The sequence below is a fragment of the Vicugna pacos genome, chromosome 23 (assembly GCF_048564905.1).
Source record: "Vicugna pacos chromosome 23, VicPac4, whole genome shotgun sequence".
Taxonomy (NCBI): Eukaryota; Metazoa; Chordata; class Mammalia; order Artiodactyla; family Camelidae; genus Vicugna; species Vicugna pacos.
Genome location: NC_133009.1, coordinates 28878575 through 28895989, shown reverse-complemented (window position 1 = coordinate 28895989; position 17415 = coordinate 28878575). Strand labels below are relative to the sequence as shown.

The window sequence follows — 17415 nt, the reverse complement described above, 5'->3', positions numbered from 1 at the left end:
TTCTAAAAATGGTGGTGTGCGTGTGTGCTTTTTATTTTTAAAAAATGAGCAAAAACATTTTTGGTCTTGCTGAAACCCTTCATATATTTCTTGCTGCTTAAAGAAAAACCTGGCCTTGGGGGGTGAGAAGAACCAACGGGAACATGTGTAAAATGCTTTCTCAGCAATATTGCACCTGCCTTCCAAAAAAAAAAAAAAATCAATGGAGACTGGTGTTTTATGAAATACAACTATTAACATACAATGGTTCTGCTCACCAGCCTAACCCTGGGGCTCATATTTTGTTGCATTTTCCTTTTTTTAACAGGTAAAGTATCCTTAACACTATTAACTACGGTGGATGGCTATTTTTCATATCAAATCAATATTTATTGCCACAAAGCCCCAAGGACTAGATGAAGTTCATATATTTTTTTTTCTCCAAACCAAACTGCTTAGATGGTGAATTATGTTCTTTTGGCACCCATTTATTTGTAAAGCTTTTTCTTGAACCGTTAGGAACCGTTAGTTTGTTTTCTACGATAGTTAAAAAGCCTTGCAAACAGCAACTCACGTATAATAATTCATTGCCCTGACTAATCAATCAATAGTACAGTACATTAGTATATAATCAAGCTCAGGTCTCCTAAGTATTATATCAGACAGAGGAGCAACTTTGTGTGCATTTAGCAGGAAGGCTCTCTTTTCATTTTTCAGCTCCTTACTGAAACAAAGGAAGAACAATCCTTAACTGAGGCTCATCTTTTAAATGAGCAATTTTTGTAGAAACAGATGATGGGATATCATATCATCTTGTCAAGTCAGAAGAGATTTATTTCGTGAGATCTCATCTTCTCCAAAATAATCAATACATTTGTAACAGCATTAAGATCCATCTATGTATGAAATTGGCTTTTAAGAAAGGAAAAAAGTGAGTGGTGGAAATAAATTGGGTATTTTTTTCCCCTAAAAATTAAATCCATCGGTTGCTGATGTTAGAAAATATAACAAAGTAAGGAATAATTATGTTCTTGGTGATCGTAAGATTCAACCACGAAGACAAATTTGATTCTTAGCTTTCAAAATAAGGTACTTTCATAAAGCCATAGGAAAAATTTTCTGCAAATACTGAAACAAGAGCTACCGAGCTCTCTTTAAATACCTGATTTTCTAACACAAATTTATTTTGCCTAATATCACAATGGAACATACTGTTGTGTTTGTGTGGCTTCACTCTGTTAATTTCAGTAGATTTCCACATCTCCCCAACATCATAACAGTACAAAGAAAATGCTTGTAAACAGCACAAAAGTAGAAAGATAGCGGCTTTATTTGCCTGGCAGGATTTGGAGATCTTCTCGAGGTAAAAGAGTGATCTAACAACCAAAATAATCAGGAATAAAGGATCTGGAAACTGAGAAAATGGTAGCAGCTACTATGCTGATAAGGCAGTAAAGTACAATGAAGTACGTGATGTGCTTTGCTTCATTTAATTCTCAAAACAGTGTTGAAAGAGTTCCTAATTTTTCAGATGAGGAGACTAAGGTTCAGAAAGATCAAATAACTTGCTTAATGTCAACAGCTGGTAGGAGACCAAGGATCTGAACCCGGGTCTGCTTAACTCCAAAGCCCGTGTTCTTTTGTTACAATTAGTACACTTTATTTAAAGGAGCATGATTTACTAATTCACTTTTATGGGTATGCTCCATCCTATTGGTTAAATATTCGGGAATTCTGTGAGTCGGTTATTAAACCCAGGCACTATTAAAAATTAAATCATGTAAATCTACACAAAGTATATTAAAACAAAGGTAATAAATATTAAAACTTTGTAACTTCTTTATTTTTTCCCTACATTTTATTATTATCTAAGCTCTTCAGGCCACTAGCATCTATTGTATCTGGATGGTGGAAATATTATATAATGGGCATTACCTCTTCCCAACTCGGTGTTCAGTGCTGTCATGTTGGCAACTTTGAACTCAGCCAGGTGGGAGTATTTACACCGTGGAAATTGGCAAGAACTTTGAACCAGGACATTTTTCTCTCAAGGAGGCCAGTTGTTAAAACATTTACACCTTACCCCTGCTCATCCACAGAAGGTGTGGCTCAGGCAGAGAGGGCAGAATACATTGCTGATGCTTCTCCAGACCCTTTTCTCAGTGTATATGTGACCACATTTATAGAAAATTGCAAATACTATTTTCAAAGCATATTCTGATTTGTATTCTCTGATCCACATCTACTCTCTGCTAGTTTGTATAATAAGTTAAAATGAGCATAAGTGGTATTTAACCCTCATACGATAGCCAGTCATTGATTGTGTTTTCCATGTCTGTGGATCCATCCTTTCTCCTTTGGTGCTACTGTAACCTTCAGCCACTTCTCCAGTGTCAAGGAAGAACCAGTGCAGGACGTCTTAAACCCGTTCATTTTGTTCTTTCAGCATAAGGGGGAAATATCTGGCAAAAACTAAGCTTCATGACTGAAAAGAGAATTGGTCATAACCTGGAAACCTCACACAGCCGTTTGGCCTCGCCTTCTGGCTACACATGCACAAAACGTGGAATAATTAGCAAAATCGGCTTATAATTACACAGATATATATACAAATCTCCCTTGACTTATGATCAAGTTGCATCCCAAGAAACTCATCATAAATTTAAAATATCCTAAGTTGAAAATGCATTTACCACACCTCACCTAACTGAGCATCACGGCTTAGCCTCACCCACCAGGGCACAGTCCGTAGTCCCACCTCAATTTTCTCTTCTGTGAACTTGGGTAATAATGGTACTTACTTCACAGGTTTGTGGTAAGGATTATTTGTAAAATGCTTGAACAGTGCCAGGAAAGAGCAAGTCCTCTCTAAATGTGACCCCCTGCTAATATCCTGTCATGTCGTTTCTCTGACACATTAAGGTCTTTGTATGAGACACCAGATTTTCACAAGTGTAAAACTCTTACTTCTAAAAATGTCAGTGCTGAATACTGAAGGTGAGATTATAATCTGATATCATGTTTCTGGAGAGCAAATTTGCAGTAAGTAGCCAAAGCCTTAACACACTCAAAATACTTGCTGTCGTCAGTTCCATTTGTTGAAACTCAGGAAGATAATCAGACATTCACAAAGATTTAGTCATGAAGACGTTTCTCACTGCATTTATAAAAGGAAAATAATAGGAACAACTGAAAAGCCCAACTAACTCACACGATGGAATATTATATAGCCATTAACCTGGGTGGTTAGAGAGTTTTTAATGCAAAAAAAATAATGTCAAGTATAAAAAGCAGATGGTGGAATTTTCATTGGGAGTATGATCTCAGCCATGTAATAAAAACTCTGCAAAGGAAAGGGATTAAAGGAATGAACTATGCTAAAGTATTCACGGTGGTTGCCTCTGGGTGTGGTAGAATTATAAACAGGACAGGTTTCACGACCTGTGCAGCTGTACAGGGCCGCCCAGGTAGAAGACCCTTAGTTTGATGCTCTGCTGTCATTGTCTTGAAAATCTTAATGATTGTTGAGCAAGGGGCTCCATATTTTCATTTTCCAGTGGACCCCACAATTTACATAGCTGGTTTGGATTATAAGTACTTATTTTATTCTCAATCCTTTTTTCAGCTGCGATTTTTAAACAGTAGATATATAAACCTTATAAAATATGAAAAGAAGTTATTTTGTTGACATGTAAGGAGGCCCTAATTAATTCGTTGATTTCCCTTCTCTGCAGGTGGCAGCCCTTTTGCTCTTCCTGACAGTGCCACACCCCAGTTCCTTCTGGAAATGCTAGCGATCACGCTGTGCCATTTGAGAGGAAAAAGAGTGACAAACTTCTTTAAAAAGTCCTCTCACAGACATAGAAAACAAACTTACGGTTAGCAGAGAGGAAGGGGGGGGGAAGGGATAAACTGGGAGTTCCAGATTTGCAGATACTGACTGGTATTCATAAAATAGATAAACAGGTTCATGCTGTATAGCACAGGGAACTGTATTCAAAATCTCGTAGTAGCTTACGGTAAAAAAGAATATGAAAGCCAATATATGTATGTTCCTGTATGACTGAAACATTGTGCTCTACGCCAGAAACTGACACAACATTGTGAACTCCTCTCAAGTGCTTGTCTGTTTTCCTCTTATCCATAAATTAACTTTCTCTATGTTGGTTTTCATCTCATTGCTACATGAATGCTTTTCCAAAATTCACTCTTGATCTCCATATTTTTTGAGCCAATGGGCATTTTTTTCCCAACAGTCACCCTCACTGATGTCTCAGTAGCAGTCAATGGAACAGAAAACGCTGTCCCTTTAGTTAACCGTCTCCCCGGCCTTTCCAGACCGGCCTCCCCTACGCTGTCCTCTACCCCTTTGGCTTGTGTGGCGGCCACTTCTACTCACGTTCTTTCTGGGTCACGAAGCTGGTCCATTCAGAGGCTGTGCTGCCCGCCTCGTTGTGGGCCACCAGCCTCAGCTGGTAGCTGGTGTAGGGCTGGAGGCCCCCGACGCTGGCCCTCTGCCCGGGCCCCGTGTGCTTTGTCTCTGCTCGGCCGGGAGTGCAGGGGGTGGCCGGATCCGGGGGGCAGGCCGTGTGGAGCTGGAGCTCGTAGCTGGGATGAGAGTGGACCGATAAAGAAAAGACAGGTAGTGGGGCTAGGCTAAGGTTCTCTCTCTTTCTCTCTCTTTTTTTAGCATGACTTCTCTTTTATTTTATTTTATTATTTTATTTTTGAGGACGTGAGGGAGTAATTAAGTTTATTTATTTATTGACTTATTTATTTTTTAAGTGGAGGCACTGGGGATTGAACCCCGGACCTTGTGCATGGTAAGCACCCACTCTCCCACTGAACTATATTCAACCCCCACCCCCCGCCATCTAACTCTCTTTTAAACTTGGTGATATTCTGTGAGAAGACATCTTGTTTTCACAGAACTAGCAGCTCTTTAAAATTTCCATCTGCGGGAGACTGCTCTCAGATACACTTTATTTAAACGCCACTGGAACAGGCAGCGGACGTAACCAGAGAAGTGATGAGCGACGCCACGTGTGTACGCGTGTTGCCATCCACCCAGCACTGAGGAATCCTTGCTGGTAGCAATCAGATCATTCTCTTTTTAGAGGAGAGATAAAATTGTTTTCCTCTGTCGAAAATAAAGGATATCGTTTTTCCCTTAAGATTACTTTGAATGAAATAACATCTTAGTTCTTTCCAACAGGGGTTGATCACGACATTTTAAATTAGATCAAGGAAATTCTGACTTAGCAGCCACTGAAGTTCCTTATGTGGCAGCTGTGCCCTGTAGGATGAAACGTGCCAGTGAGGGGCAGAGCCTTTCTGGGAATGGAAGCACATTGCATCGTCTTTCTTATTTAAAGATAGTTCACATTTCTATCATTAGCTGATTTTATGATTGAAATACTTTGCAGGGAACGTTACCACTCAGATCAATTTTTTTGGTCTGTTTTGCTATAGGTGGCTGTTCAGTACGGAAGACCCCCTGGGGGAGTGTGGGTATTTGCATGTCTCTCTGCATGTCTTACTGTGGTTTATTTGTCCTTCTGGCTTCCCCACGCTACCTGTGAATAACACCGTTGGGGAACTGGGGGGGACTCCACTGGAAGGAAGCTGTTCTCGAGGCCAGCATCTGGATCTGGGGAGAGGACAGTCCTGCAGGCGGAGCCGGAGGCGTTCTCAGCTCGGCTGTTGGCCCTTTGCTGCAACAGTTGAAGCAGGTGCAGGCCTCCACCCCGATGGAGTACGTCGTGAAGGGCTGCAGGCCGTGAAGAGTCTGCTGGGTGGCCGTGCCTTCAGACAGCTGCAGGAGGAGAGAGGAGTCGGGATGCGGCTGTGTCACAAATCACAGCAGCTGATTCACTTCTACCAAGGATCACACCTTCTGTGAATAGGGTCCCACCCCGGTCACTCTGGGAGCTGCACTGCGGCCTCTAGCACAGTTCTTCCCCTCAGGAGTGACCCAGCCAGCTGGAGAGGCATGGCTTCAATGTGCAAAAAAGGCAATGAAATAAAAGTTGGATGGAAGTTTGGGGTAACATGAGAGAAGTCACAAGGCACAACATTGTCCATTACCATAGAAAGACATTAGAAAATGGTGCAAAACTCACAAAATAATCAAATATTGACCAAATTCTGTGACCCTCAGAAGGATGCTCTTTTTGGAAAACAAAATCTACCTGTAAATTACATTTCTAAGTCAACACTCACTGAGGTCCTTATTCTCCCAGTGTTACTGGCATCTAATTTTGGGGTCAAAAATCCCCTCTAATCTTCCCAAATCTTAGAATTGAGTATTTAAGAACTTGAAATATATGCTTTATATATTTATATATATTTGAGAGTTTGAAAGTTCATGTCTCCATCCAAGGGTATTGATTTGCATGAAATATAGTATTTTTCTTCAATTACCTTTGTTGTATTATAAACTTTTTGATTTGGAGCAAATTTTTTTTTAACTTATTGTGGTTTCATTAAGTGCTCTTGGAAACAGAAGAGCTCAGAAACTGGGAAACTAATTTTCACATTGACATAAGCGATGTATAATTAAGAACAGTTACTTGCTGTTTAAAAAAATGCGTACAGTGTACTCCAAATATAAATTATTTTAGTTTATTAATATTACCATTTTATAAGTGTGGATAATCAAGGGTTGATTGTATTTACATCATCTATATTTATTGACTACAAAGCCTTGTAGAAAATATGCTAATATTTCTTTAACATTCAATACAAGACTTCCTTGCATATGAGTTATCTTTTGAAATTGTATTTCAATACCTGGCTCACTGGCCTCAGAGGAGTTCTCCACACTTGCCAAAATTGCTCCCTAAATTGGTCTAAATAATTTATAATGTAATACTGGGATCTGCGAAGTTTCTCTATGAGGTTTGTGGGAACAAAGTATTATAATCTATACTTATTCATGAGAAACGTGAGAGTGACACAAGGTGTCCTGTAGAGAAAAGAGACTTCATCCCACTGGTTCGTCGTCTCTTCATTTAAATTATGCAGGAACTGGTCTGGCTGATTATGAGTGTCCCTTCCAGCCAATGGCTTGTCCAAAATCAAAAGACGATTTTCCCCCACAGTCCATTTTGTCTCCTCCACGTGCCCCAAATGTATTACCACACAGACAGTGAGCTGTTCTGCTGTCTCTTCCAAAGAGCTGGAACTTTCTCAAAGTCATCAAAGACTGAGTTTTCAGTGTATTATCAGAGAGTTGCTCATGCCAAAATGGGGATTCTGAGGGTAGCCTTCCTGTGCTCTTTTCCTTTTTCATGTTAGCATTTACGCCACCACCGAAGACTATTTGTTGGCTCCTTAATATAAGCCATGACTATGTCAAGTGCTTGACATGTGTTTTCTAATTAAGTTAATTCACTTACTTTGATGATCTCTAAAGTCTTAGGTATCTTACGTGATTTGCAGAGTCTTTAATCACGCCTTTAGCCCTTCCTTCCCTGAGCATTGACGTATCTTCTGGATGTTTCCCAATGCTATTTTTTCACAGAAGGATCTTTGTGCTTCTCATGGCACCACAGGGCAATTGAGAACAGATGGATAAGAAAGAAGGAGCAAGGGGAAGAAAGAGCAAGGGCATCAAGGTATATTATTATTTTTTAAAAAATAAACCGGTCAGAGTACTGCTACTCACCACCGTCGGGGCCCCGCTGGTGTTGCTGGAGAACAGTCTGTAGAGACTGACGATCCCGTTGGGCTTCCGGGGGGCACTGATGTCGACCACTGCGTGGGTGGAAGAGACGGCATGGAACTTGGGGGCCCTGAGACCTTCTGGTGGGGCAGGCCCGGTTCTACACCGCGTCCAGCGACTGGGGGCTTTTCCTGCTGAATTCACAGCCCAGACCTTCAAAGAGAAATGAATGAGACCAGTCAAAAGCAAGATAACCTCAGGCTGCAAACAAGTTGCCAACTCAGAGCTGCCAAGCACAAGCTGGTCTTACAACTTTGTTTTTTTGGTGGGGGCGGGTAATTAGGTTTAATTGTTTATTTATTTATTTTTAACAGAGGTGCTGGGGATTGAACCCAGGACCTCGTGTGTGCTAAGCATACGGTCTACCATTGAGCTATACCCTCCCTCCTGGTCTTGCAACTTTGTGATCACAAAGGAGGGCAGGTCCTTCCTCTTCCTTGCCTTTGACCACCTGACCACTGAGGAGGCTGACTGGAGCCCCAGCTTCGCGACAGGCTGGGCTGATTAAAGCCTAATGGAAAACTGCTCGTCTCTGTGCTGGGCACCGAGCGATTCTGTCAACTTCTGCAAACTGCATGGATCTGCAAACTCCATAAAACTCAGCAATTCTTAAACCCTGTCCCCATCAAATCTGCATGAAAATTAAATTTTCCTTTCATTAAGGAGGGAATAAACATATGGAAGGATGTATAATCTTATTTATCAAGAATCATTTGTATAATTAAACGCGAATATCCTAAAAGGTTGCCTTAGGTCATCATTTGCATGAGTAAGTAATTTGTAGGGTGTCAGGTACAATAGACAGAGGAGATGGATGTGTGAGTGTATAGGGTTAAATTAGACCCAATAACAGCCAGCTACACAGTGATCAATCAGGATGATAGATCTAAATGGCAATCCAAGCAGACTGTCTGCGTGTTTAGGAGTGGGAGTCCTCCTTACTAAGCTTTCGTGCCGTGTGAGTCCAACTTCCAGAAATTTTCTCCTCGCTTAGTGTCTTTGTGTGTGTGTGTATATATATAATATTATAATATACACAATATATAGTATATACAATATTTATATATAAATATTAATATATTCATTTTTATAAATAAATATTACAGAGATTTTCAGTAGTTAGACCAACTCCTATCAGTGTTTCCATACTTCTTTTGGGGTAGATTTCTTTGTAAAAGTAAAATTTCTGATGTTGAATTGCTCTTGGATTGCTGTCAAATGCCAATCTCCAGCCTCTTGCTGATAAGATTGCCAGAAGCATCCCCCACCTTTTTTTTTCAGTTTTATTGAGAAATAATTGACATACATGCCTCATCCTAAAAAGAAGTAACTAACCTACTTACATAGCAGAAACTGCTCTTTTTAGAGCTCTGATACATTTCTCTCATCGTTTGCATAATAATCACTCACATTTGTATAAATTCTGTACTTTACAAAGCACTTTAACACATGTTAGCTGACTTAGTCCTCACATCACCACCTTGTGGGGTGGCTGAAGAAGGTATTATCAGCCCCTTTTACAGATGAGGAAGTTGAAGCTCTGAAATGTCACTCTCTTGTCCAAGGTGACAGGAGTCACAAAAGCTGAAACTGGAATTCTGCTCACCAGTGAACTCTTCCATTGCTCTTTCCAGTAAACTGTGCTTTTGATTCTTGTGTCATCCATATGGATAAAAAATAAGAGACTCAGGATCATGAATATTAAATGACTCGTGTGTAGACAATTACCTGCAGTTCTGGATTAGGTAAAGTCTCTTAGCTTGCGAGAGTAAATAGACATGGCCAGGTCGTCTCAAGTGATGGAGGTTTACTTTGATAGGCACAGGGAAGCAAGGAGCAAGAAACTGTCTTAACAATGGGTGAGCCAGGCTCCCTGGAAACCAGCGTCCAGGGCAGAACAGAACTGAGGCTGCTTTTAGCATCTCTTCTGAAATGGCCAAGGCCAATCTTACAACAGGGTACGGGGAGCTGCAGGGGGTGACTGGTGAAGAGGCCAGATTTCAGGGCTGATGTGAAAGAGTCCTGGACCCCTCAGTCTGCTCCAGACTAACTTCTTTTACTGCAAGTATCTTTTCAGGGGGAGTAGGGGGACATTTTTGATCACACAGTGAATGACAAAGTCTGAAAAGGAAATATTCTTGAGAAAGGGATACAAAATAAGGTACACAAATTGATATCAAATGCTTTGCCATGAGTAGGGCTTTGGTGATTTAAGGGCACATAGAATTTTAGTGGGGGCCACAATGGATGGAGAAGGAAACAAGGAGGAAAGTGCAACTAGGTGTGATAAAATAAAAATTAGCAAGTTGCCAGTTAATTACTAAGCACCAAATACTAGCAAGGCTTTTTAATGCTGGTGTTGGCAGACACGACTGAACCTCATGCTTTTCTGCATTACATGAGCTTTTACTGGGTGGAGTCCTATTTCCAAAATTCAACTTAATCCATGGTAATCTAAAACACTTGAGTCTCAATAATATAATGTCTTGCTGTATTTCCTTAGAAATATTCTCTCCTAAAAACCAGACAATACAGAATTCCCCACGAGTAACCGGGAATGTAGGTGGGGTCTAGTGTCTTTTGTCTTTGACAGGAGACCTTCATAATACAGTGCTTTTTTTCCGAGCCTTTCTTTTTAGTATTCAATCAATTTGAGATCAAAATAGCATTCATATAAATCAACATGCTTATGCAAAGCAGGAGCAGCCTCTTTACATGAGCTCTTCTGCAAATGAAAGCAGTTACAATGAAGGGAAAGCCGTGGTCCTGCAGCCTTATGGATCTCACAAAACTCGCACCACAAGGCAGTCTCTTAGACCAAATCACCAGCAGACAAGTAAAAAAAAAAAAGGACACCACCAATGATATTCTCTAAGTCCTTTACCCAAAAGTCCTTGTGGATTTTTGTCTACGCCCAGCTAAACAAGAGAGAAAGGAAGTGACGTACAGTTTGAGGTTCAGGATAAAAAATACTAACAGATTATGCTTATGATTTATTTCTTCTGAGAAACCATGGCCCCAAGTCTTGGGTCCATGGTTTATATGGCAAAGAAAGAAAAAGCAGAGCTCTTGCATGGGAAAATCTGAGTAATATGCCCTGATCTTTTATTTTTAATGAACCTATATAAAAATCGAGAAATGAAATATCTTGAGAAGAGACGTAGGGTGGCCCACTTAGTCTATCTCTACGTATTCTATCTGTCTATCTTCTACCACCTACCTGTTACCTAACTGATAAGCCAATCCATCTGGTTTGTAACCCAAGAGTCCCTCACACGACTATTGACTACGTCAACAGTGTGTGAGCTACTCACAGAAAAGAAGGGACATTTTAAAAGTCGGGACAAAAGTACAGCTTATGAATTCTGTGGCCAAGAGAAAAGAGAGTAAGGATACTTTTCATCTTTTGTTCATTCAGAATATCCTCATGCCCACAGCATCCAGTTGAACTGAACATATTTGTTCTTTTATAATAAAAAAATTTAAAGGTGATTAAAATTTCCACTAAAGTAACTGATTATTTGCGTTTAAAGAACATTTGTACATGTGTGTGTACAGACTGACAGACACACACATTGTAACTGTAAGTGTTAGGAACTTCGCAGTGCAGAGCCGTTAAAAATGAGAACACATTAGGACTAGCCGAGCTGGGTGCTTTCCTCTCTAAAGTTTCAGTTGAAACCATGAAAGGAGTTACAGTGTCAGAAGATGTCACAGAAAACACAGGTTAACTATTTGAATAAATTAAAAATAACTAAAATGATCTAACCACAAATTCTACAACCGAGTAGTGAAAAGTAAATTAATATATGTTTCAATTTATTTCCAGTGTAATTTTTGTTATCTAACTAGTGACTATTACAATCTTTATGCTGTTGTCCATTAAAAAATAAAATTATTCTTTTATTTACCCTCTGCCTACCTCCCCAGCCCCCTGGACTAATCACTGTATTTTGCTTTAAAAAGTTTTAATTACGTGAAATGTCAACATCTGTGACCAAGCTGTCCAAATCTTGTTGCTGTGGAAACAATGGGTTCAATTGTTTGTCCTGTGTCCTTTCTAACTGCCTCTTAGAAATCCTCCTTCAGAGGGGTCATTGTCAAAATGTGTGTCTTGGCTACGATCATCAAAATCATCTTGGGGTCCCAGAACAGAGTGTCTGGTGAAAAGATCTTGGAACCCGCCTTTTAAACACATTTCCAAGTGATTCTTCTGCCCAGTCTTGTTATTCGCTACAGAACCAGGTACAGAATTCTAGGCACCAGACATTTTTTTCAAGTTCTACTCACATGATGTCTCTTTAGGGTTGCACTTTGCATGACTTTTGTCATTGCCTTCAGTCATTCAGATAAGCACAAAGCACGTATCTGTTTGAGTATGTTACAGCTCCAATAGTCATCACCGAGTTCATCACCGTGGCCATGGTCCCAAACAACCAGAGTGCACTGGCCTTGGAAGAACCACCTCTTGCTGCCTCGTTTTCATTCCAGGTGCAAATTTCTTGAAACACCAATATTTCTGGAACTTGTTGGGTCTGTATTTTTCCTTGCAGCCCAGATGAATGTTATTAACTATTCAAAATGCTCCTCATTCCTCTCACCCAAACTTTCTCCTAATTTTATTCCCAAAGGAAAGCAAGGATTCACAAACAGAAGCATTTGTAATAAGTTTTGTAAAAGAGAAAGAGAAGGAACCATGACTCTGCTGAGGATGGGAAAAGGGGAGATGTGTCAGAAATTCTCCACATAGAGTGGCGGCCCACTGGGTGCTTACCTTACTGGACTAATTATTCTTTTTCTGTTTCTTTTTTTGTCAGTGGAGGTCCTGGGAATTGAACCCAGGACCTTGTGCATGCTAAGCATACATTCTACCACAGACCTCTACCTGCCCCCCTCCCAGAGCTACTTATTCTTTAGTGCAATTTTCACACTTAACTATAAAGTAGTTTTCATTTTAATGCTTTGTCTCACTCAGTGGCTCATAAGTTTCTGAAACAGCATTTCCTAGGACTGATGTTTTCCAAGTGCAGTCTTAGTGCAAAGAGAAACTTTTGCTGTTAATTTTTAGGTTTACTGATGTGTTTTTCCTTTATCATATCATAAAAAAATCTCCTTACTTGTAAAAATATTTTATGATTCTTTTGGCCGAGGAAATGCCACATCTCGATAAGACCAGGAGAACATACCTGGGGATGCCTTCTGTACTGTCAGCATCCAGCCGATGTCTGCTTGGTCCTGTATTTGCAATCATTTTCCATACAGAAAAGAACCACAGGCATAACCAAACTCAGCCAGCGATCTTTCACAAAAACGCTCTAATCTGTTGGCTCCTAGTGTAAGTGATGGTGGCTGTCCTTGTCCTTGGAGCAATTTGAGATTTTGCTCTTTTTTTTTTCCCCAGGCTGTTTATTATAAATTGTAGTATAACTGTTATTCTCAGAGGATTGACATGGGGAGGGTTTTTTTCAGTTTTCTGTAACTTCTGTGACTTGCTATAACATCCTTCCTGGTGGAATAATGACAGTTTTTAATAAAACAAAAATATTTCAACAATATTGTTTTATATCCAGCAGTGCTAGGGAGGCGACATCATGTTTATAAAAACCAGGGAATGTGAATATATTTTCATGACAATTCACATCAGAAATAGACAAAAATCTGACATGAACAGCCATGCCAGTAATTAATAAGAAGAGTAAATAGGTTGCATGTTAACAGGCAAACAATTAAATTATTTGTTTCCTAGGGGCATGTAATGAGATTGTTATCACATTCCCAGGAGAGAGACAAATAGATATTAAAAAGGTCTTTCCGATACCTGTATTGGCTAAGGCCAACGGCTAATTCAATAGATTCGATCACAATCACCTCTTCTTTCACGGCTCCTGATTTATGACTTTGGCTGTAGGGAGTCATCACTCATTGCAGTTTGCTCCCCAGCGCTCATAAATTATGCCTCATAAATAAAAAGATACAATCAAGGAAATCATATCAATTCATCCACAACCTTGGAGTCTATTTTCCCGTGGCTCTTGGGCTAAAGCTTCTTTAAAAGGGTAGCTTCTTGTGGGTTTTGAGTATGTTCAAAGAGCAACATGGCAAAATGGGTTTCGCCAGAATTGTGGTTAGGAGAGACTCACGGCTAAAAAGAGGAGGCGATAAATCTCAAATGATATGATAACAAGATTTTATTTTTTTAAATTTCGTGAACAGTCCTGCAGGCTGCAGTCAGAAAGGAATAATTTGCAGAAAAGCTCTGTGTAGCGATCTATCTACCCATCTGATTTTCTTTCATCATCAAATGGACTTTCTTCAGCATCTCTGTTTGCATGGTGCTTTGCAGGGTCCATTCTAGTTATGCTTTTACAGATACGGCCCTTGCATGCCAGGCTCCTTTAATCTAAAACGTTTTGGATCAGGCAAGATGGAACATGATTTTAATTGAATTCTGGGACCCAGGGGAAGAAGGGAACAGCAGAACATTGTCTTCCTTTCTATTGGCACTTTTGAAATTCAGAGCTGTGAAACTAGTAAAGAGATTACAAGACATTTTCCTCGCCAGAAAGGGGTACCTTCCGTCACTCCTGCTTAGCACCCAGCCTCGCCCTTCAGAGGCGCTCGATAAACATGAATGGCTCTCTTCTGAAATACGAGGAAGGGAAAACTGGCTTCAGGATCACTGGGAAATACTGAGATTAGCTTCCATTTGATGTTCACAATGATAATGAAAATTTGAAATTGATCACACACTTGCCCAGGGAGTTTGTGGAACCCTGCATGGAAAGGCTGTTTCTGCAGAGAATAGCCCCAAAGTGAAGTGATGGAAATGACCACAGTCGTCATGGCACCCGTACCGGCTGCCACTTACCACACTTAAAACAATAGTACATGTTATGCAGAGGCAAATACTATTCACATACCTTCCATACCACTCTAAACATGTGTAAACACACTTGAATTCCATTATGTTAACTAAAATAATAACTACACCCTACAAATATAACATCGGAAACATATCCTTTCTCCACAATTAGTTGCTAGAGTAAGCTAAGCTCACAATCACCAATTATGACTAACATCTCTAGAAATGATAGCATAGCTAACCAGGTCAGATTATTATTTATCATCCATTAATTTGACAGACTCCGATGGAGCCCCTCTGTGTGCAAGACACTACTCTACGAGCGGGGATACAACAGTCAACAAGACTGGAGTTAACACCCTGGTAGGGAGAGGCAGTCAGTGAACACAGAACAAATAGGTAATGATCTGTGCTGGAAAGGAAACAACTTACAGTGCATACACTATACAGCACAGAATGATGTAGCAGAGAATGGGTGAACTGTTCAGGATGCATTCTCGGGAGGTAATAATCAAGCTGGGATATTAATGGCAAGAAGAAGGACACCAGACAAAGATCTGGGGAAGAACATTCTGGGCAAAGGAAAAGCAAGTGCAAAGGCCCTGAGGCTGGATTCTTGGATTTTCAAAAGGGCTGGTGCAGCTGAACTTCGAGAGTAAAGTTCAGAGAGTGACGAGATGAGGACAGAGGTGGACAAAAGTCAGACCAGGAAAGACCTCATGGAACCAGAAAGAAGCCTGCATTTCATGGAAGGCCAAGAGGAGTCGGGGTGGTGGTGGGCTGTTTCCCATTAAGGGAGGGACTTTATTTACATTATACAAGGACAACTGGATATTGAATAACTTCTATATATTTCTATCTTAAATTTTAATTTTACACATACAAGACAGTCTCCTGGCTTTTAAATTAACTTACTTAAAGTTCACAGCAACCCTATAAGGTAGGTCTTTTCATTCCAATTTTATAGGTGAGGAAACTGAGGCTTAGAGAGTAAATTGCTGGCCAAGGATACAGGGCCAATAAACCATGTAGCCCGGATTACAACCTAAGTCAGTTTATCTTGGCAGGGTCAGGAGTTCACACTCCTATTGCGGGGGGACTGGATTTGGGGCAGAACATCTGGGCCTGAGTTCTAACTCTTGCCATTTTCTGACTAGGCAACTTGCCCCATCATTTAGTTTTCTGATGATACAGAAGAAATTAATATCTACCTTGCAAGGCTATTCTGAGATTTATGTGCAATAAAATTGCTATAAATTTTGAGGGATGGGGTGGTGGATAAGTACACTTATAAATATTTTATTAAAATTTTGGAAGCCCCAGAGCTGTACACAAATGCAGTTTGGAGCCACCAGAGGGTGAATTTAAGAACACAGTCTTTGGAACCTGAATTTCAAGGTTCAAGTTTGAGTTCTTCTGCTCACCAGCTGTATCCTTGGGTATGTTAACCAGTCTCACAGTGCCTCGGATTTCTAAGTGCTATTGTTCATAATAATCCTTATCTCAAATGATTATTATGAGTTAAAGCATGCAAAGTTTTTAACATAGTCCTTAGCACATAGCAAGCACTAAATAAAGAATGATGGTTATTATTATGTTATTTGTGTGGAAAGTCAGGAGAGAGTGACTTGACTGCTTGGGAAAGAAAGAGAGACTGAACAGCAATTCTATAACTCACTTCCGGGTCCATTTAGCTGTGATAAATCAACAACAGATTTGAAAACCCCCACAGCATCCTGAGGTTTGCCCACAGCTCTCTGTGTCTCTGTCTCCAGGTACTTCTCCACTCAGGAAGTCAGAGTTAGAATAAATAAAGCCTGGCTTTTCCAAAATATACTTCTACATCAAAATTTGTTGACTGGATGGCATCCTCTACATACCTTATTATTAACTAAAATTTCTTAAAAGCACCCCAAAGTATGAGAAAAGGAAACAGTGGAGCAATTCAATGGATTCTTCAAAGAAAAGAAATCCATTTCCAGTTTCCATTGCAAATATGCCTTTGGGAGAGAACTGTACAATCTCCTAGACACTTACAGGCATCTTAGTCATGATCAGATAGATAAATCAATTTACAAGAGAAAACCTCGACTACCTTCTTAAAGATTTCAATTGAAGGCATCTGATTTACCTCAATATGTTAACGTTTTTGTTTCCACCTGTAGATTTGATTGCTTCCTATAGGCCAAGACATTTATTTAGAATTTAATGGAAACAAACCATTAGTCCAAGCAAGCCCCCTAAAACCTTCAGATTCACTTAATGTTTTGTCAATAATCGTAGAGTGGCCAGCCGAAGCTTGCCAGGTGATCCCCCAGCTCAGAAAGAATTCTGCTGGCGAAGGTGCTGTCACAACTTGGGCGAGAAGCAGCGCCAGTCTGGGGTACAGGGCATGTGCTGGGCATTCTCCGTTTGTCCCCAAATCTATTCTCTGCCCACCTCTGCTCTGTACCCACCAAAGGCTGGCTCTGCAGACTGCTTTACAAAAGAGGAAGAGAGTTTCTGCTTTCTCCTTTGCTCTCTCTGTGGCATCCCCATTTGGCAAGGCTGTGTTCCTTCTCTATGGGCACGGCTTCTACAGGGCAGCCCCTCCCCACTGGCTACAGCGTTTGCTGAGTTCCAGGAGCTTCCTCTTCCCCTTGTCCCTTTAGGCCTAGAGGGAAATAGCTTCTGGCTACGGCTGTCCCTGGATGCCTCAACATCCTGCTGACTCCCTTCATCCCGTCCACACCTCTGTAAATAACCTTTTCATTAAATGCCCTTTAAATGCCCTTTAGAGCATGCTGCTTCCTGCTGAGATCCTTACTGGGGGAGGGGAGAACATTTTGAACCCTTACAAGGCACCAGT

The 17415-nt window shown here is 40.5% G+C and overlaps 1 protein-coding gene and 1 long non-coding RNA gene across 2 annotated transcripts in view; one reads left to right on the top strand and one right to left on the bottom strand.

Moving 5' to 3' along the window:
• Positions 1-17415, bottom strand: part of USH2A (usherin) — a 698253-nt gene that overhangs the window by 13155 nt on the left and 667683 nt on the right. Inside the window, exons 66-68 of the mRNA XM_072948735.1 lie at positions 7649-7858; positions 5556-5794; positions 4379-4587 (exon numbers count right to left, since the gene is read on the bottom strand). Of these exons, the coding sequence (XP_072804836.1) occupies positions 4379-4587; positions 5556-5794; positions 7649-7858 (658 nt within the window). The remainder of the gene's footprint in view (positions 1-4378; positions 4588-5555; positions 5795-7648; positions 7859-17415) is intronic.
• LOC140688775 (uncharacterized) lies at positions 129-4140 on the top strand. Its single transcript, XR_012063588.1, has 2 exons — positions 129-307; positions 3714-4140. It is a non-coding gene; the product is annotated as an uncharacterized lncRNA (long non-coding RNA).